This window comes from Pristis pectinata, chromosome 9 (assembly GCF_009764475.1).
Source record: "Pristis pectinata isolate sPriPec2 chromosome 9, sPriPec2.1.pri, whole genome shotgun sequence".
NCBI classification, from domain to species: Eukaryota; Metazoa; Chordata; class Chondrichthyes; order Rhinopristiformes; family Pristidae; genus Pristis; species Pristis pectinata.
In genome coordinates this window covers 99,420,977-99,441,690 of record NC_067413.1, presented here as the reverse complement: position 1 = coordinate 99,441,690, position 20,714 = coordinate 99,420,977, and the positions used below count along the sequence as shown (strand labels likewise).

Here is a 20,714-nt window from a genome sequence, read left to right as displayed (position 1 = left end):
CACATGGTGAGATGTTGAAGTTATTGTGTCAAAAATTTTTTGACAATTTTTTTGATAAGTAGTTGCAGAAAATATGTAACTATGAAGCTGAATGAAGGAATTGTTTTATTTTTATACAGATCCTATGGGAGGAGTTCTACTTCAAGAAGAGATACTTGTGTGGAAATGCCTAGCAGTTCTTGTTCACAGCCTGGTACCTCAGGTTACCAGTCCTATTCATTTCCTAGGTGGGTAACTCCAGAGGTTGGACGAAAGTCTGAAGGAAAATCTCGGTTAGCGACTCAGCAACCAGCAAGCAACAGCTTCGAAGGATTAAATAAAGCAGATACTCAGCAAATCACAGCTCTGTCTCTTTCTCCACCTTGTGTTCGAATACCCTCCACACCATCTCCTCGACCTGTTACAAGGGATGATCTTCTGTTTCTGCAACATCACCATGCAGGCATTCCAAGCTATGGAACCAGGCATGAGAAGGAAGTACCAGCTGTGTCCTCAAAAGAGCAAGAACTTATTCTGGAAAACCAAAGGAAGTTTGGGTTGTATCTTGATGAGAAAAGGGAAAGCCTTAAAAAATTACATGCGCTGGAGGAAGAACTGCTCAGGGCAAAAATTGAAGTTGAACAGTTAAAAGCATTACGACTGCGAGGATTGTCAGTGTATAAGGACTCTTAAAAATTGAACCTTCTTTTTTTTATTTTCCCGGTTGAGTTCACTGTTTGATCCCTAGTGGCCCTTGTAGCATTATTAAGACATTATTGAAATGATGAGAATGAATTTCCATTGCAGCTCTCCCATTCATCACTAATTTGACTGAAGAACTGTGGGGATTCACCTATTTCTTGTCTAGCAAGGCATTTGACCACAAATAGGCACAGGGGGTTTATTGATAATAACATGAGTCCATCACTAAGATCAGAACTCCACTGATGGTCCAGTTTACATGCTTTATAATACAGAGGCAGTTATTTAGAATATCAGATACCTTGTCTTCCATTGCTGAAGTAATTTGTGTAAATTGCAGAAGCAATAGGAATAATTGATTTCAGTTTTTCAGAGTTGATTTGGATTAAGGCGGTGAAAGTGACTAATCTAGCAGGCCACAAAGTAGAACATTGATTTTAGATTACTTAGTGGTTCTACTTGCAAAGTATTGGCTCTGAATTCACACCTATCTTCAGGGTAGACCCTCTCAGCAAGAACTTGGAACCTTTGCGCAGGGCCATTGCAAGTCAATGGGCAGCTATCCATGTAGCATTTGTTGACCTGAAAAGGCTTCCAACAATGTTAAGAGGAATGATATCCAAGAAATCCTGTTGAATGTTGGCTGTCCATAAAAGATGTTCCTCCTATTCAAGGAATTCCATGAAGGAATGAAGGTAACCATCAGGTATTAGAATAAAACATCATCTGAGTTCATCAGCAATATTAGTCTGAAACAAGGCTGCAGCTTCACGCCGACTGATATTTTCTCTTCTCAAGTATGTTATTTAAAACCATCCATCTGGTGTACTAATTGATTTGAGAATGGATGACAACTTGTTCAGCATCATACTATTTCAGACACTTGTTACTTAGTTCTTATTTCAGGATCTGCCCTTCACAGATGATGTTGCATTTGTCTTGAACCCATCTGATGAAATGCAGATGATGACAAACAGGTTCCCTGATGCATGCACTAAATTCATCACGGCAATGAGTATCAAGAATACTGTTCCATTCACATGAAGCAAATGAGGAACTAACCCTGAACTCGAAGGCGTCTATCAAGCTTCAGTGTTGTGCACTCTTCTGTATGGTGATGAAAGTTGTGTCACCTATTTCAAACGGCAACAATTGAATATCTTACATCTTCAGTCTCCAGAAGTATCCTTGGTCATTTGGGACTACTGGATCAGCGACATTAAGATCTTTAGGAAGAGTGTCCTGCCTACTTGTGGGCTTCATGGCTGCAGTACATGGAGAGAGGGTGTCAAGATTGATTGCCTAAGGCTGTAGTTCGTATCCAAAAAAAATCTCAAAATATTCATCATTGCCATTGACAATTGTGGAAAAACTTTGTGCACAACTGCTGAGTCTGGAAAAACCAGGTCAGTGCTGGTGCAGGCATCACAGAGGGCATGCTGAGGCCCACGGGTGTGCTAGGCAACAAAGGATGCTTGGCAAGTGGACACATAGCCACTCTGGGGAGGTTTACTGCTTGTATCAAGTTCTTTACCCATAATATGCCTAGCATCATTAACTGACTGCCTTTGTCTCAAATCATTTTATCTGCCAATATTTTGAACAGTTGCCTTAGTAGTTCCATGAAAGTAAAAGCCAAGCAATGTATGTAGGTTTCCTGTTTTCATAGTTTTAAATTCTTTATACTTTTACCCAACTTGATTAGCATCGAGCTTTTTTTCTACGTTGTAATGAATTCTTGTTGCTCATTATTACATACTTAAGCTGTCAAATTTAAAAATTACATTTAAGATAGGAGAGCCTATTTGAGGAGGCAATTTGCAAAAGGACTGCTCAGTAAGGTTTAGAGTAAATAAAATGTTTGAATTTTCAAGAAAAACTATTGATTAGGTTCACACTAGGAAGAAGTGTGTGTGTGTTTGGGGGACAGCATGGTAATCACTATTATTGAGGTGCATTTCTTAGAATTGCTTTATATTTAGTTCACAAATTAGAAGGAAGGATTTTCACCATAAATATATAACTAGAGAATATGATTTATTGACGTGATTGTTCAACATCGGTAGAATAAACAGTCTTGATATTTTAAACTTAAGATGAAGTCTGATTTGATGTTCTCTCACTTTGGAAGGACTGAGACTTTTTACGAAGGTATAAGATCAGGCATTAGAAACAACAGTCTGTTTCGTTATTCCAAACCATGTTACAGAAAGCTTGCCAGAATCAGGATAGTTTCTTATTTGATAGGCCTTTGAGATTCAGTAATGAGAATTGTAAGAGAGCAAAATTAGTTTGGAATAAGAAGTTTGAAACAGATCTTCTCTTTATCATCAACCCACTGATTTGGATAAAATCTAACAACAGCCCGGTGTTGTTCAATAGAAGTTGCTCACTCGTTACTAAAGTAACTATGGTAAGCCTGACTTAGCCACATGCAGTAATTACAGATTTTCTTTTTTTAACAAATAGCTTTATGCGCAGGAAATGTAAATGTAGTTAATTTATGTTAACAATCGCCTATCACCAGTCAGTAAAATACTCAGTAATCTTTCACCAAAGTTTTGACTTCTAGCATGGATTTAGTTGACAGAGCATGTCTTGGTGCTTGGTTTTTGTCCAGCATTTGTGAGTGGTACTTTGGTTTCATCTCATGCCTCCTGTCAGAGGATTGTGGATTCAATTTCCATTTCAGAGTTAGTGCTCAAAAATCTAGACACACACTCCAATTAGTACTGAGAGACTTGCATTGTTAAAGGTGCCACCTTTACATTGAATTATAGCATCAAGGAGACGGTTGAGCTTGTTGAATATCCATTGGCTCCTTTGAAAGTAAGCTATTTGTCTTACTTCCATGCTTTACCTTCCTATTCTTACATGTTTTCTTCAAGTATATATGCGATTTGATTTTGACGGCTGTTATTGAATGGGTATCCACTTGTCTATCAGAGGGAGTATTTCAAATTCAAATGACTCTGCTTAAGAGAGGTTCTCCTTGTATCAACTCTGGGTCTTCTGCTGATCTTAATAAACAATTCCCCCTTGCTTACTCTGTGTAAACTGTACAGGATTTTAAATATCTTTATTAGATCAATTTTTAGACATGTTTGCTCCAAGGATAATGACCCATGTCCTCCACATTTCTGTTTAACTGTAATTCCTCAGTTCTGGAATCATTCTTGTGAATTTGTTGAATACCCTCTACAAACACATCACGTCCTTCCTAAAGAATGTTGCATATAAATAGACATGCTACTTCAGCTGGGAAAGAACAGTGTTTTATACAAGCTTACCATAACCCTGGCATTTTACCTTTATGCCTTTATAAAAGCCAGGATCCCAAATAATCTTCTGGATGAAGTGACGTTAAGGGCCACTCGTCATTTTAGCTGAATGCAAAAGAATCCATTGTACTATTTTGAAGGAGAAAGGGGACATCCTGGTGAGCTGGCCAATATTTATTCCTCAGTCAGTTTCGCTAAATCTGCTTGTGGGAGCTTCGTGTGTGGAAATTGGCTGTGGTGTTACCAACGTTACCCGTAACTATGGTTCTAAAGTTTCATCCGCTCTAAAGCCCTTCACGAGGCCTGAGATTGTGAAAGGCACACTATGTGTATGTGTTTCAGTCCTGATGCAGGGTTTCAATCCGAAGCATTGACAATTCCTTTCCCCCACACAGATGCTGCTTGACCCGCTGAGTTCCTCCAGCTGATTGTTTGTTGCTGTTTCTTTTATCAGTATGTTTGTTCAGAATGTTGATTTGCTTATTAAGGACTTCTGTATACCTAGAACATTGCAGTTTGCCATTGGCTACAACATTCCTTTTAGAATTAATTGATAGGGAAAGCCAACTACCGTTGTTGTCGTTCATATTTTATTTAGGAGTCACAGCATAATCGAGTCATTTCTGAATTTGCATTTAGCCACATGGCTAATGACTAATGCGTTGGACAGCATGGTTGTGCCCTCCCTTCATGGTTCTCCATAAGTACAGTTTTGAGACAAAACATCAGAAGCAGGAGAAGGAGTATGACCACCACTGTCTGTTTCCATAAGAACATAAGAAACAGCAGGCCAGTTAGCCTCTTGTTCTGCTTTACTAATAATTTTGGTAATCTTTGACCTATTATCTGAAGCCTGATGACATTGTGTTTACTGATTCATCTTGTCTCTGTAACTATTGGGTCATTAGTAGGTTACCTGAATAAATCCAGCTGAGGGAATGTTTATTAATGTACATTGGTTAACGATGCAAATAGTTAAATTAGCAGTGTGTATAAGTCACTAGCTTGCATTAGAGTAATTTGAGTTTGTCTGTACATTTCCTGGTGTCTAAAGTCAAAAACTGAAACATAGTCTACAAAAATTTTAAACATTGCAGAAAGTTTGCAAAGGCAGCATCTTAATGAAGGGCTTGTTAATCCTATCCATCTGCAAAAAACTTTTTTGGTTCTTTTCAAGTAAACCTTTGTTAATCACTGTGGCTTGAAAATCATGGAACTTTACAGACTGGCTTTGTCACCAAGACATTAAGCTACATAGCAATTTGGGCCTCATTTTTCACTGCCCAGTGAAAGGCTGCATTTTCCACACTCACTTTGTTTTTATAGCTGTCTGCGGACAGGAACAGCAAAGGGCAACTTGAAATTAAGTTGAACTTCAGTGACCTCCTGCTTGAGTATGTGTAAACTTCTAATGTTTTCAGAGCTCCACAAACTGAGGTACCACGAAGGGTTTTGAATTAATCTCAGAACAGTGGAAATTTGGATCAGGATCAATCTACCAACTTCATTCAAGTGCCTCTTTAACGTGAATGCGAAGGACAGATATGAAAGAATCCTAGCTTACAGTTGTGCTGCAGTGAAGATGAGAAAATAACAGCTTAGGGTTATTAATTAACCATGTAGATATCACCAGTTAAGCAATCAGTTTTTACAGGAACTGAAAAGACTGAATTATGGATATTAAATGCTGCGCTTTGCAGTAAAAGCAATCAATCAGATCAACAACTCTGAGGTTGAGTGAATCATGTAGATAAGTACAACCATCCACAAACTGAAGTGCGATTTAAGAGGACTAGGATGAGGGCAATTTTTCTGGGGAGGATGTTGATATTTCGTTGATGCCATTTGGTTGTCAAAGAAAGGCTGAAGAGATTTGATGCTATGTTTGCTGGAGGATGTGTACTCATGGGGTAGTGGCTGGACTTGATCTGCATGCTTAAGGTGTTACTTAGCAGCCCCAAGTACAGGCAGTCCCTGGGTTCCATTCCTGAGAGCTGTCTGTAAGCTGATTTCTCCGTAAATTGGAAATGCCCTTTTTTTGAGAGCTTCTGTGGTACTGCTATAGATCCACTTGCTATAATTCTTTCATTTAATTGAATAATCACTCTAACACTACCCATAGTCAAACTAATGGAATATATACTCTATCCAGTCAATAATAAATACCATGAAACATTTTCTTCTTCTTCTTCTTATTATTATTACTAGTAGTAGTAGTAGTTTGAAAAGTGCCTTAAAAATGTATGGGAGAATTTGTGTAAAGTCAGATTTCTTTAAGTCTGAACATTCATAACCTGGGGAGCCCCTGTATCTTGAAAGAAAATGGACAAATTGGAAGAATGAAAATAGGTGAAAAGAGCATAGGAAAATATCTGTGTAATTTTCTTACCCTAGTGCACAACTTTTGTTAAATATATGTTCTTATGGAATTGATTAAAGCTGGAGAATTAAAAGATGTAATTATTCTATAGTGTGAAGTTCTTAAATACTTTGGTCACTTTTTAACATTACTGGGATATAGTTAGTTTCTATCTTTATGGGTTGCTGGATTCAAATATAGTTCCTTTATTCTCTTGATTTTTCATATTGGTTCAGGTTATATTTATTGTAATGTGAATTTAATCATAATATTGACTTAAACATAACAATAAAAACATTTTATTAGGATAGCTGCCACCAGTCACTTCTTACTGAAAATTTCCCTGTTATGCTCATTCTGTTTGGGCATGTAGTTCCTCAGTTCAAAAGATAGGACAACCTGCTTGCAAACTAGTTCTTCCATTACAAGTTTTAACTGTCTTTGGAAAGGGTGGTGGGGGGGCCAGGGGAAATTTCTGTAGGATTTCTCCCCACCTTTTTTCTCCAAAAGTGCAGTTAGGGTTAAAAACTCAGCAGATTGGTAATCAAGACAAACGAGACTTCAGATGCTGCTATCTGGAACAAAAAAAACAGAATGCAGGAAGAACTCAGTGGATCAAGCAGCAACTTTGGAGGTAAATGTGTAAGTTGATGTTTCCGGTCGACATCTGGTATTGGGACTGAAAGGGAAGAGGAAAGATATCAAGTATATAGCAGTATGAAGGAGAAGTAGGACAGAGGCTGGAAAGTGACAGGTGGAACCAAATGGGGAGGGGGATGATGGGTAGATGGAACCAGCTTGGAGAGGGGTGGGACAGAAGCTAGTAAATGATGGGTGGTAATTAAAACCATTGCTGCCACTTTGCTGCTTGAGTGGAATGTTAAATATGAGTTCTTAATATAATGGATGTCAATAGAATTATAGAATCATACAGCACAGAAACAGGCCTCCTCAGCCCACCTCATCCATGTCAACCATGATCCCTATCTACACTAATCCCGTTTGGCTGCATTAAGCCTCTATGTCTTGGCTATCCAAGTACCTGTCCAAATGTCCTGTAAACGTTGTAATTGTATCTGCCTCCATCATCTCCTCTGGTGGCTCTTTCCAGATAACCACCAGATAATGTGTGGAAAAACCTATCCCTCAGATCCTCTTCAAATTTCTCCCCTCTCACCTTAAACCTGTGGCCTCTGGTTCTAGACTCCCCTGCCCTGGGAAAAAGACTATCTATCCTACCTATACCCAACAGGTTTTACATTGATATAAAAACTCAAGAGTATTTTGATAACATCACCAGATTGTGACATGTCTGTAATTTATGAAGGTAACATGTAATGATCAAAAACTTATAAAGTTGATCAATTTAAATTTGTAATACTCTGATCCCTTAATTGTTCAATTGTTTTCTATACTTAGACAGTGATTAAAAGAAAAACTGTTGCCATTTGCTCCGTGTGAATTAGCATCACAGGTTTATGCGAGCAAAGTAGCTTTGACTTTATATCATCGCTAAACTCATGGAGCCCAGTAACTCTGTAAACCAAAGTTATTGATATAACACAAAGTCTTCTTCAGTCCTTAACACTTAGTCGGTGTAAAATGTTATGTTAATATAAAATGAAAGTGCTTCAAGTTGATGCAGTAGTCACAATGTGAATGCACACAAAGAATCTACCCTGCAAGGCTTTGTGGAGAAGGTTATCAAGGATGATTTTCAGATTGAATAGCATAAATTGAGTTTTAGGTAATTGAATGTACTTTTGAAAAGAGGGCGAGCTGAATTAAATTGAATGTATGACCACCTGTTTCTGTATCCATTCTCCAAAGTCAGGGAAAACATCATCCCTGCATTCAGCCTGTCAAGTCCTACAAGAACTTGGTAAGTTTCAGAAAGATCTGCTCTCAGAAATCCACCATCTATGGAATCAGTCTATCAAATTTTAGCTGCACTCCCTCCTTGGCAAGTATATCATTTTTTAGGTGAAGACAGCAAAATTGAACATCATGCTCCAGGTGAAGAAGCCTCACCAAGGCTCAATAAAACTGCAGTAAGACTTCCTTATGCCTGTATTTGTGATGAAGGCTATTGCCTTCCTATTACTTGTGTCACCCTATGTGATTAATGTTTTCAGTATTTTTGGAGCTCCCCTGTCTCATGTGGTGTAAGGAACATAGAACATTACAGCACAGTACAGGCCCTTCGGCCCACAATGTTGTGCCGACGTTTTATCCTGCTCTAAGGAGTTTAGAATTAATCTACCCTGAGTGACAGGTATGGAATAGGTTTGCCACTTTCATTCCAGGATGTTGGACTATTCTGATTCATAATTGTGCTTCTTTGGAAATGAGATTGGATTGTCTGTTTTGGTGAGAACAGAGCAGCTGAAAACACAATGCATTTCTGCCCATGGCAACTGCTTAATTATTTCCTATTTTTAAAAATGCTTGTGTTAAATTCTGATGCTCTCTAATGTTTTATAGATGCCCCACAATCAAAGTAGTTATGTGACAGTCACTGGAAAACATTGCCCTTGATAATGATTTTAGTGTGATCATAGGAAATATAGCCATTTAGCTAATCTTTTTCATTTTGCACCACAGCAGAATCAATGCATTTTGTGTGACATTTTGCTTAAGATTTTGTTCTTGCTGTCACATATTTAGTTATTGACACACCATTAACAAGGGAGGAGGAGCAAAGTGAATGATGCCACTACCTGCATTAAAGAAACCATTGCACAAGAATGTAAGAGGTTATATTGCTCTTCGGTTTGGGAATTACATCTGTTTATCATCACTTCCAAACTTTCAATGGTAGAAGCACACACACAGGAAAGTATATTTAACAAAAGTATTGCTAGTAGAATATGGCTCAGCGTCTCTAAACTGCATAGAAAAAACATAAGTTATGTATACATTTGCCCTTCATTTTTTTTACTGAACGGTTTAGATATGTAAATAAGGATGTGTAGGGGATAAATCTGAGATGTGTGTTTGTTTCCTTCGATGAGCGGTATGCCATCATTAATTATTTGGACTCTTTCATGGTGACTATATCACTCTGTGAGATGCCGAAGTTCTGGCTTCTTTGGAAGCATATTCCAGGAAGAGTCAGTGTCTTAAGGAGAGCATAAAGAATGGAATATGATTGTTTTAAAGAAAATTGAAATCTTCCATGCCATGATAAACAATCTTGAAATATATTGCTTCTAAGCATGACGTTGAACATACCTTGAGTTAAGTTCTACAACATCATTGTGTTTAGTGCTGGTGTCATAAAACAGTCTTTCTCATAAAATTGTGAAATTGGTCAAAAAGTCCTGCGGGGCAGCGTGAGAGTGGCCCACACCCAAAAAGGAGCATAAAAACAAGGTTGGTGAGTTCACAAAAGGACCACAGTCTAGTCAACAAACAATCTGCTGGAGGAGCTCAGCAGGTCGAGCAGCATCTGCGGGAGGAAAGGAATTGTTGATGTTTTGGGTCGAAACCCTCTGTCGGGACTGAGTGGAGGTGGCAAGATGGCCAGTATATAGAGGAGAAGGTGAGGGGTGAGACAGGAGTCTGAGGTGATTGGTGGACTGAGGGGGGTGCAAGATGACAGGCACGTTGCACCAGGTAGGGGAGGGGAGCAGGGGTGGAGTTGGGAGACAGTGGCAGGTGAATGATAGATGGAGGCAGACAGAGAGCAAGGAAAAAATGAGAGGCAGATGGAGCAAAATGGGGGGAAGGGAGTGTGAAGGTTGGAGACAGCTGTTGGAAGGAGATGAGCAGGAACACAAAGGGCTGCCAGTGCTGGACTCTGATAAGTAAAGAAGGTGATAGTTGGAACCATTAGGGGAGAGGCATATGGCAGATGGTAGATGGAACCAGATAAGGGGGAAAGAACCTACAGGAGGGGAGGGTTACCTAAAATTGGAAAACTCAATATCTGGTTCTGTTTCCATCTGCCATTCACCTCTCCCCCCCAGTGGTTCCCAGTATCACCTGGAGCCAGAAGAGACTGCAGATGCTGGAATCTGGAGTAACACACAGAACACTGGAGGAGCTCAGCAGGTTAGGTGGCATCTATGGAGGGAAACGTGACAGTCAGTGTTTCGGGTTGAAACCCTTCATCCTTTCACCAGATGAAGGGTCTCAACCCGAAACCTTGACTGCTCATTTCCCTCTACAGATGCTGCCTGACCTGCTGAGTTCCTCCAGTGTTCTGTGTGTTGCCTATTATCATCTCCCCACTAATACCTCGCCGCGAGTCCTGTGCACAGGAGAATGTACACATTTAAGTTCTAACCAAGTGAAAAGCTGATGGTGCAGCTTTTACTGGTATGGACAGGAGAGAATGCAAAACTTTGAGTGTAAAGTTAGAGTTTCACAGAACTATTTAATTGGATTTTTCATTGAGAGGGGTGCAAGACTTGTACCTAGACTGGATTTTCTTCAGGGCTGGTGTGTGCATAATTTTGCTGCTTTTTACTATATTTACTAATAAAGATATCTTATTTTCATCCCTTACATATTTGCTTGCTAATTTTCTATCTTTTTTTTCTGAGTACCACAACCCAACAGAAGTAACCATTCTTCATATTCAACAGCGGGATAAAGTAACATAACTAAACCTGATGTAATCTCTCCAATAGCTCACACGTGTGCATGTCTTAGTAGGAGGTGCTTGGTGTTGACCAAGGATAGGAAAATTGAATGAATTTCCCACTTCAGCCAATCTGGAACAAAAAGAAGTATTTGATACAAGTTGTTTGTAGAGCATAGCTTAGTATCACCATGTATATTACTTTTACCCATTCAATCAATGGAGAAACATTGTCCCATTTCTTTAATACGTATTCTCACAAACTTTTTTTCTTGAAGCCTTGTCAGTATGTGTCATTTCCTGTGTGAAAAGGTAGGAAGGTAAACTGTCTGCTTATGACACACTTGCAATTTGAAATATAAAATAGCAGCCTAAATGGTTCATTAACTTTACCTCCTTTCATAACAAGGAACAGTGGTTCAGAATGCACAGGATGTATTAGGTGCAACTCTTTATTAAACATGTTTATTATAGTAGATTCAAATGAAGGTGATCCCTGATTTATATTGCAATTATGGATTGTGATCAGTTGTGTCATAGGAGGATTCCTTTTATGAGAGTTGATCTGCCTGCATATTGACTTGTCTATTCCTTTGACGTAACTGTGTTGAAACTTCCGTTATAAGTGGGTTTAGAATGGAGCTGTCATTCAATGGCTTAGGAATTCTAGTGCATCCAACTGGGTGCACTAGATGATCGTAGCAGTGCTGTGCCAATGGCAGTTTTGTTTGTGGGTTTACTGCTGCAAATTCCAGATGCACACAAGGCTCAGGGTCTCTTGAAGTAATATGACGTTTAAATGAAATAATATTACCAGTTTAAATGAAATAATATTGCCCAATTTTTCTACACTGGACTGAAGGTGGATCACATGGATCAAGGGTAAGGAGCTGCAGGCCCATTGGTGCCTGGGATCATGTTACCCTCAGGTGAGTAGCTAGGAGGGAAATATCCGCAAACAAGATCAGAGCCAAGCAGAGGGTGAGAGTGGGGGCTGTCTACAAGCAGGATTGGGGGCAGCAGGGATGGTCTGCAAACAAGATCAAGACCAGTGGGGTTCTGAAAATAAAACTGGGACCAAGAGATGCTGGAGATAGGGTGGAGATGATGTAACCAGGAGATGATGATTGTGGCCTCCATCATGAGTCTTGGTGGGGCAGTAGTTTTAGTGTAAAAGGGTTGGTAAGTGAGTGGGGGGGTTTGAAGGATCAAAGGTAATTCAGGGATACATTAGTGCATTCCAATCCTATGCTGTGAGGACCTAGTTGTTCTGAGAATGCCCAATGATGATACCTGTTGGGTCTAATTTATCCCTTAATGCTCCTACAGGACTATTGTATGGGTATTGAAAACATCCCATGTGTGATTGATATGGAATCGTGTCAGGCGTGTGAGGTAATTTGTGCTTGAAAGTATCTGGTTGAATTTCAGGAGTAATGATATTTGACCTAGAAATGGATGTAGTCGCATTTAGGCTGTGGATTTTTGGGTGTGTAGAACAATTAAAGCAGCATTGCACATCTGAATTTCTAGGCCAAAGTGTGTGAAACGTTTGCAGGGTATCTTGGCAACGTCAATTGTCACTGTATTCCTATCGCTGAGGTTGCGTTTCTGATTTGAATTACTTTTCTCACCTTTGATTTGATATGTAATTTAAACATATTGTGCTTTTCAGCAGATGCTTCTGCCCAGAAACATCTGAAGCCATTTCAACCATTTGAAGTACCAAAACAAATTCATGTACCAACGCCACTAGTGCCACATCAGCCGTCAAGACTCACAAAACACTCAGAAGAAAATGCACCTGACTCATTTGTTGCATACTACAGCGTCCTGTGGTGTAAGGTATCAAAGAAGAAACACAAGAAATGGGAGGGAGATGCAGTTTTGATTGTTAGAAAGACATCTGTGCTTCTCAAGGACATAGAGGGCAAAGACATTGGAAAAGGTTAGCACGATTACATTATTGTTAGAATATTTTTAAACTTCTGGGTTGCATTAGGATTAAGATGTTGTACTTACAAAATCATCATTTTACTCCTAAATTATAAAATGGGGAAAATGCAGAGCAATGAATAAGTAATGAAATGCCCAGCAGTGACCTGCACATGAATAGTTGAGTATTAATATTTAATTATTTTTCATTCATAATTCGGTAAAGACTCTGAAGAATTGATGATTAGGTGACAAAATGCATGCACTTGAAAAGTTTGTCAGTTGTAAGTGGAGAAAAAAGGCAGAGCTTGGAAATTCCATGTTTTGGGGGTAGAAGTTATAGAGAAGAAGTCTATTTCTTTTGAGTGATCTTCTGACTGTTTCCAGTTTGTATTACTGGTATACTATCCCAGTATACATCATCAAATACCTTTGCTTCCATAATTTAAGCTTGTACAGTCCTTTGCTGCATGGAAAAATAAATACTCTTCCCTCTAAAGTGCAACAACAATGCTTCCAAATGAGTAAACACACACTGGAGTTCTGTTTATTTTCATAATTCTCTTTTAGGAACAGGATACAAGTTAAAAGAACTCGCAACTCTTTCTGAAGGCCAGACCTTAATCATTGGTGGGAAAGAGATTGAGATTATGGGAACGATTTCACCAGAAGACTTTATGAGTGGCCGCTGCTTCCACACTACTGTTGCTGCCTCATCAGACCTGTCACTGCCAACCGCCTTGCAGCAGCCTTCGCTTAAACAGTTCACCAGCCCACTGAGGAATGCTGCTGGATCTAGCCAAATAGAAGGCCTTAAAAAACCCCTCATGGATTGTAAGCCTAGGCATGATCCAAATGCGCCAAGTAAGCATCTTAACTAATAACGTGCAGCTTGGTGGTTGCTGGTTCAACTGTGACAATGTTAAATAATACCAATACTGTGATTAAGTGCTGTATCCATAAACTTCTCCAATGGACAGTGGATATAATAACATGGAAACAGGCCCTTTGACCCACTGGGTCCATGCCAACAATTAAGGTTCCACTTACACTACACTAATCTCATTTTATTCTCCCCACATTCTCCCAGATTCTACCACTCACCTGCACCCTAGAGACAATTGGCAGTGGCCCATTAACCTGCCAACCTGCATGTCTTTGGGTAGTGGGAGGGAACGAGAGCACCTGCAAGAAACTCACACAGCCATAGGAAGAATGTGCAATATCCACGTAGACAGCACCGGAGTCAGGATTGAACCCAGGTCGTTGGATCTGTCCTACTAGCTGCACAACTGTGCCATTGATATAATCCCCTGTCATATACCAGGTTCCAAAGTTTTGAGTTGACTCAATTTATCTTACCAAGTTGGTCTTTCAGGCAGTACAATGATTAGGTTAAGAGATTTCAATGTTCCGAAGTGAGAGAGGGCCAGTTTTGATTACCATTGGAGGTATTTGCATTTACTGGAAACTTGTGGATATCTGAGTTTGTCTGTAATGCACTCTAAGGTAGACCAATCTTTTACAACTGGAGTAATGCCCTTTTCAGTTAAATAGTTTGATGGCATTAGCTGTGGAGTGAACAAAGAATGACGATAATCCAATTTTTCTCCCACATCTGATAATCAGAAAAGGAAGGAAAATAAAAAGTTAGTTTTAAAGACAACTATCAAACTTCCGTCAAATCTTTTTAGCTTTACCCATCACCGGAATGTACATTCTGCAGGCTTTATCGTTTGATTAATTGACTAGGTCCTGAATGTGCTTCTAAAATGAAGTTTCCAATTGGAACTGCTGCTGACCAGCAGTTAGAGATGAGGACCATTTGGCACTTTGAATTTGTGATGGATCTTTGAAAGAGGTGATCAATTGAATGTACTCTGCAACTTAAAACATGATCAATTGGACGTACTCTGCAACTTAAAACATGCTTCCTTTTTAAAAAAATTTTCCATTTCTGGTGAAGGGTCATTAACTTGAATCATTAACTCTGTTTCTCTCTCCGTAGACTCTGCACAACCTGCTGAGTATTTTTTCATTTTAATGAAATAACAACAATACAAATTCAATGCATCATCCCACAGATGGAAGGCATACTTCCCCGTGCTTTATCCATTTCTCAGCAAAAGAGTGTTACAAAAATTATTATTCACTGCAGTAAAACTTAACAATTCTTGGATACAAAATGCTTTACTGATTTGATCATCTTAATGTGTAACATTATTGTACATATAAGCAATGGAATAATCTTGCAAAAGATTGAAGATAATAGTTAAATGTTTAGTTCTCAATTTACCAACAGATGCTTTAGTAATGCCACGACCAAATCTGAGTCACCAGTGGATCTTCAATAAAGCTGGTCTGCCACTGGTGGATGTGGTGGTGGATCCTTACCTCACCACACACTTTCGACCTCACCAGAGGGATGGTGTGATTTTCCTTTATGAATGTATAATGGGAATGAGGTAAGATGCCCTCTTTTCTCATTGCATGAAATAGGTACTGTCACATAATTGTAATCAAAACCAATGGATGAGATCTATCGAGATTGTCATATTTTTCATTCAGCAATATTTAAAGTTTAATCACTTGGACACATTTAGTATAGAGTGCTTGTGAAAACATAACTCCTTTTGATCATGTCTTGTTGAACAGGTATGTTTCATAATGATAAAAATCTACCTCATTATGACCTTGCACCTCATTGCCTACCTGCACTGCACTTTCTCTGTAGCTGTGACACTTTACTCTGCATTCTGTATCCCTTGCACTACCTCAGTGCACCATGTAATGAATTGATCTGTATGAACGTAGGCAAGACAAGTTTTTCACTGTACCTCGGTACAAGTGACAATAATAAACCAATTCCAATTCTAAATAACAACAATACAAATCCAATGAGTCATTCCACAGATGTAAGAAATATGTCAAACATATGTATCTCAATAAAAAGAAATATTAAAGGAAATATATCGTACATTTTCCCCAGGAGCAGGCACAGAATAGATATGTTGATCTGGAAATGTTTGTGTGCTACACAAAGGAATTTAATTAAAAATCTAATTGCACGGTTCTTGTAAGATGTCAGTTTGGTTAAAAGACCCTGGTGCATGTGAAACACATAATCTCAAAAGTATCCAGACATATGCACTTACATCAAATAGTGTGGTGCACACATTTTGACAGCACTTCTGCTAATTCGTGCATACACAGTCTCCAAATGGGAAAAGCAGACTTTGACAAGCTACAGGGCGCTTTCATTAATCCATTTCAGTGCATGGATCCACCTCTGGATGGTTCACAGAGCACAGGAACGTTCAGCCCACCATATACATGCTGACCTTCTTAACCATCTACATGAATCCCATTTGCCTGCACCAGGATGGTATCCTTCGATGCCTTGCCTATTTAAGTGACTGCCGAGATGCCTCTTAAAATGTAATTGTTGTATCTGATTCCACCACCTCATCTGGTAGATGGTGGTGTTCCAGATATCAATCACCCACTGTGCAAAAAAAAAACCTTACCCCTCAAATCCCCTTCCTCTCACCCTAAACCTATGCCCTCTTCTTTTTGATATTCCCTTAACCGTGGGTTAAGTTTCGTAGTCTCTCTGACTTGCCCCCAACTTGCTGTAGGTCTCCCTTGAGTCCCCACCTGCCAATCACAGCCTCAACTCTGACCCCTCCAGCCAATCAACTCTAATTTTGGGAGGAAGCCATGTATTTGGAAACTGTATTCAGCTACTATTTAATATAAATTTGCTACAATATATATGCTGGAAAGTTCTTGTTTTGTGATCGTTTTGTGCACACAATTTATTAAAAACAATGTAGAGGAATAGGTTCATAGTAAAATTTGGCCATTTTCATTTTTAAAAAACTCCAGTGGTACCTGATATTTTGCAATGAGTAAACTTGGCAGTAGTAAGCATCCTTGTCTCTTCCTACATAGCTCCTTACAAATCTCGCTGATTTTAACAAAAGCTCTGAACCCACAGAATACCAAAAATTCCTTATGACATGATATAAATTCCTTTGCATGGGGCACAAAAGCATTGTGCTATGTCAAGAAATTTGTAGCCCAGTATATCTAATCTAGTGCAAGCTCCTGATTTTCGATAATGGAGTTAAGCCTGTAAAATATAATATGAATATTGTATATTTGATACTTTTTATGCTAATTTGTAAAGTTTAAACATTTTCCTTAAAACTAGATTGTTATATGATTATTTTAATTCTGATTGTAGATTAAATATAAACAATTATTTCCAGAACATCTGGCCGATTTGGTGCTATTTTGGCTGATGAGATGGGTCTAGGGAAAACCCTGCAGTGTATTGCACTAATTTGGACCCTCATGCGGCAAGGACCTTACGGGAACAAACCTGTTATCAAGAAGACCCTTGTAGTCACACCAGGGAGTCTTGTAAAAAACTGGGTCAGGGAGTTCCAGAAATGGCTTGGATTGGAGAGGTTAAGGGTTTTTGCAGTTGACCAGGTAATATAACATTACTGTTCATGTTTCTTCTTTCTCCTTTGATATTTTTACAGAGTTCCTATTTTGAATAATGAAAATCAATTGCAAGAAATGTCATACGTTTTAAAAGTTATGATTTTAACTGCTACAAAAAACTGGATTTGTGAATAATCCATCCCCCTTTATTAAAGTTCTTGAGTGGGCCACTAAGTTGTTCATTTGGAGCAATTACAAAGAACATCGAATATACAAATAGTAGTCTCCTGCCCCTCAGCTCAGAAGGTTACAGAGTGCCCTTGGTGACTCCAGGGAGGAGCAAGAGGTCGATGTGCCAACGTTTAACCTCCAGCGTATTCCATACTTCTGTGCTGCAGTACACAAGCTCGAAAGGCCAGAACATGCTGAAGCACACAGTGCAGCTAGCCAGCATTGACTTCTGTTTAACTGGAAGAAAATCTGACTTATCCTAAGTTAAATGTGAGGCAAGGAGCTGACATTGGATTGGCAGCTTAGGTACTGGAAGAGATAAAGCTTGATGCCATCATGTACATTTGGAACATATTTTCAATATATCTTCAGATTATGATACTTAGAGGCAGAATATAAATAGAGAACAATAGGGAGGCCACAACAGATACATGGGACAGTCCAAAGAGAAGAATCAGAATCAGGTTTGTTATCACCGACATGTGTCATGAGATTTGTTGTTTTGCAGCAGCAATACAGTGCAAGACATAAAAATTACTATAAATTACGAAAATAAATGGTGCAGAAAGAGGAATAATGAGGTAGTGTTCGAGGGTTCATGGACCATTCAGAAATCTGATGGTGGAGGGGAAGAAGCTGTTCCTAAAAGGTTGAATGTGGGTCTTCAGGCTCCTGTACCTCCTCCCTGATGGTAGTACCGAGAAGAGGGCATGTCCGGGTGGTGAGGGTCCTTAGTGATGGATGGCACCTTCTTGAGGCGCCACCTCTTGAAGATGTCCTCGATGGCGGGGAGGGTTGTGCCCGTGATGGAGCTGGCTGAGTCTACAACCCTCTGCAGCCTCTTGCGATCCTGCGCATTGGAGCCTCTGTACCAGGCGGTGATGCAACCAGTCAGTTCACAGAAGCTGTTGTTGAATTGATCTGTCATGTCAAGAGCAAAACCAAGCAAAAATAGTCCCAGTGACATGCATGGTGATGCAGTGGTGTTAAGAGGACAGTTTGTTCATGCAGATCAATGGCTGCACAGAAAACAAGGAAACTTGTCAAAGTAGATGCTATTTGTGACTTTGATTCGGTTAATTCCTCTGCTGTGGCAGTGGTCACAACCTGACTGAAAAGTTTAAATGGGATTTGCGGGAAAAGCTAGGCATAGATTTGACAGGTGACAATGTTTTCAGTGATCTTAAGGAGGGAAGGAAAGTTTCAGGTATAGTGATAGTTAAAGGGACGAAGGTTCTTTCTGAGAATGGAAGGTATAGATGTTTTTGACAGGAGGGGACACTATCCAGACTCTATTCATAATGTCAATTTTCCCTGAGGACAGGGAGGGAAAATGAGTGTGCAGCAGATTAGTAGAGTATGGTCAGGAAAGCGAGAGGAAATCTCATGGACATTTGATCTTAGAAAAGAGAATGAAACAAATTAGGGAAAAAAAAACTAGAAAAGGCAGTTCGGGGCTGGAGTGGAGGCTGTTCCACATTGGAAATGATAAGGGGAAATATGGCAAGGTAGCCCTATAGATTGTCTCAGACTTGGTGACAAAGAAGCTACAAAGATTCTTGTATTTTCTTTGGAGATCCTTGTAGTTGAAGGAGAATGATTTGTGGTGGGAAAGGCACTCAATGGATATTTTTTGCATTGCATTATGATTTTTGAAAAGTAATTAGTTTTGAAACAAGAGAATGAGGCTCAAGAATGCTAAGGACAGCCCAGCCCAAACTCCTGGTAGACAAATAAATCTGCACCACTTTGAACTTGAGAGAAATTAAGATCATATCTGGAGGTAGAATCAAGGTGAATAAGAGTGTTTTCTGGAGACCAGGATATTAAAGGCAGAGTTGAAAAGGAAATTAAATGTATCGACAACAGTAGAAGTATTGCAGTGAATAGAAACCCAAAGACAAGACTGTTGGGAGTTTAAGCGTGCAGTTAGAATTCTACAGTGCAGTAACAGCTAGATAATACATATTTACCATTCTCTGGATGCGATCCAGTGTTGTATCATTCCATCTGTTTCAGACAGGCAATAAGAGCAACAACAACTTGCACTGATGTAATGGTGTAACATAATACCGAGGTACATCCAGTGTTTAGCCAGACAAAATTTAACACTAAACCATAAAAAGATGACTAAAACTTTGTTTAAAGATAGATTTTAAGAAGTGATTTATAGGTAGAGGGAGCAGAGATCATGATGTTCCCTTTTGCAGTGGTGAGCTGCAAACTGAGAGATATGGCATAGATCAGCTGCTGCCACCTGGAATGACTGGAGGCGAAGAAATTCAGAGTGAACTTTACCTATTCCTGCAAATCTCTGACACTTCTTTCTGAGAAAATCTTAGCCTCTGGACAATTTGCTCCCTGGAAGACTATTGATGGAAGGGCCTCATTTACACTGAGCATTTGTTACTGGCAATGGGTGTCCATTGTGGAAAAATGATTAATTTCTTTAGCACGGATATTTTTCACAAAAAGATTAATATGTGGCAAAATTGGCATACAAATTTAAGAAGTTAAACATGATTGAGAAGTGAGGGAAAAAGTGGTTATCACCAATAAAACCACCTAGTCATTGTACAGAAATAACATTATGGCTGCCTATGCTGTCCCTGTCTCTAATTTTTATGAGCTTGTTTAACTGTAGGACCACAAAGTAGAAGACTTCATCACTTCGCCACTTTACTCCGTTCTTATCATCAGCTATGAGATGTTGCTGCGGTGCCTGGAACAAATTCAAAACTTCCAGTTTAGCCTATTAATTTGTGATGAAGGACACCGTTTAAAAAATAGCTCAATTAAGACATCCACGGCAATTCTTAGCCTCTCGTGTGAGAAAAGAGTGATTCTCACTGGTAAGTTATCATTAAATCGTTGTTGCAGGATTGGAAAAAATTGCATAATATTAGGTGGAATTGCATATCTAATTGATATTGTTGTTCTTTATAAATGCACCACTCTGTATTTCCTTCTAGATGAAACTCGCGTCTGCTTCATCTTGGCACTGCCTTGATGGAAGCAGAACAGTCACATGCCAACAACGTAAAAGGCATTTTGCTTCTTTTAAAAGGGGAACATTGTCTTACAACCCGACTTTTGCTTTCTTTCTCTGGAAACAGAATGTGCTGTTCGTTGCAAAATTTCCTTAAGTAGCAGTGGATGCTGTTGGTTGCTGTTTGTTTTAGTC

General features: G+C 39.3%; 1 protein-coding gene across 1 annotated transcript in view; it reads left to right on the top strand.

The window, feature by feature from the left end:
- Positions 1 to 20,714, top strand: part of rad54b (RAD54 homolog B) — an 84,677-nt gene that overhangs the window by 41,706 nt on the left and 22,257 nt on the right. The window contains exons 6-13 of the mRNA XM_052022627.1: positions 120 to 650; positions 8,152 to 8,203; positions 12,239 to 12,299; positions 12,585 to 12,857; positions 13,415 to 13,708; positions 15,147 to 15,309; positions 17,119 to 17,344; positions 20,175 to 20,382. Coding sequence (XP_051878587.1) covers positions 120 to 650; positions 8,152 to 8,203; positions 12,239 to 12,299; positions 12,585 to 12,857; positions 13,415 to 13,708; positions 15,147 to 15,309; positions 17,119 to 17,344; positions 20,175 to 20,382 — 1,808 coding nt within the window. The remainder of the gene's footprint in view (positions 1 to 119; positions 651 to 8,151; positions 8,204 to 12,238; positions 12,300 to 12,584; positions 12,858 to 13,414; positions 13,709 to 15,146; positions 15,310 to 17,118; positions 17,345 to 20,174; positions 20,383 to 20,714) is intronic.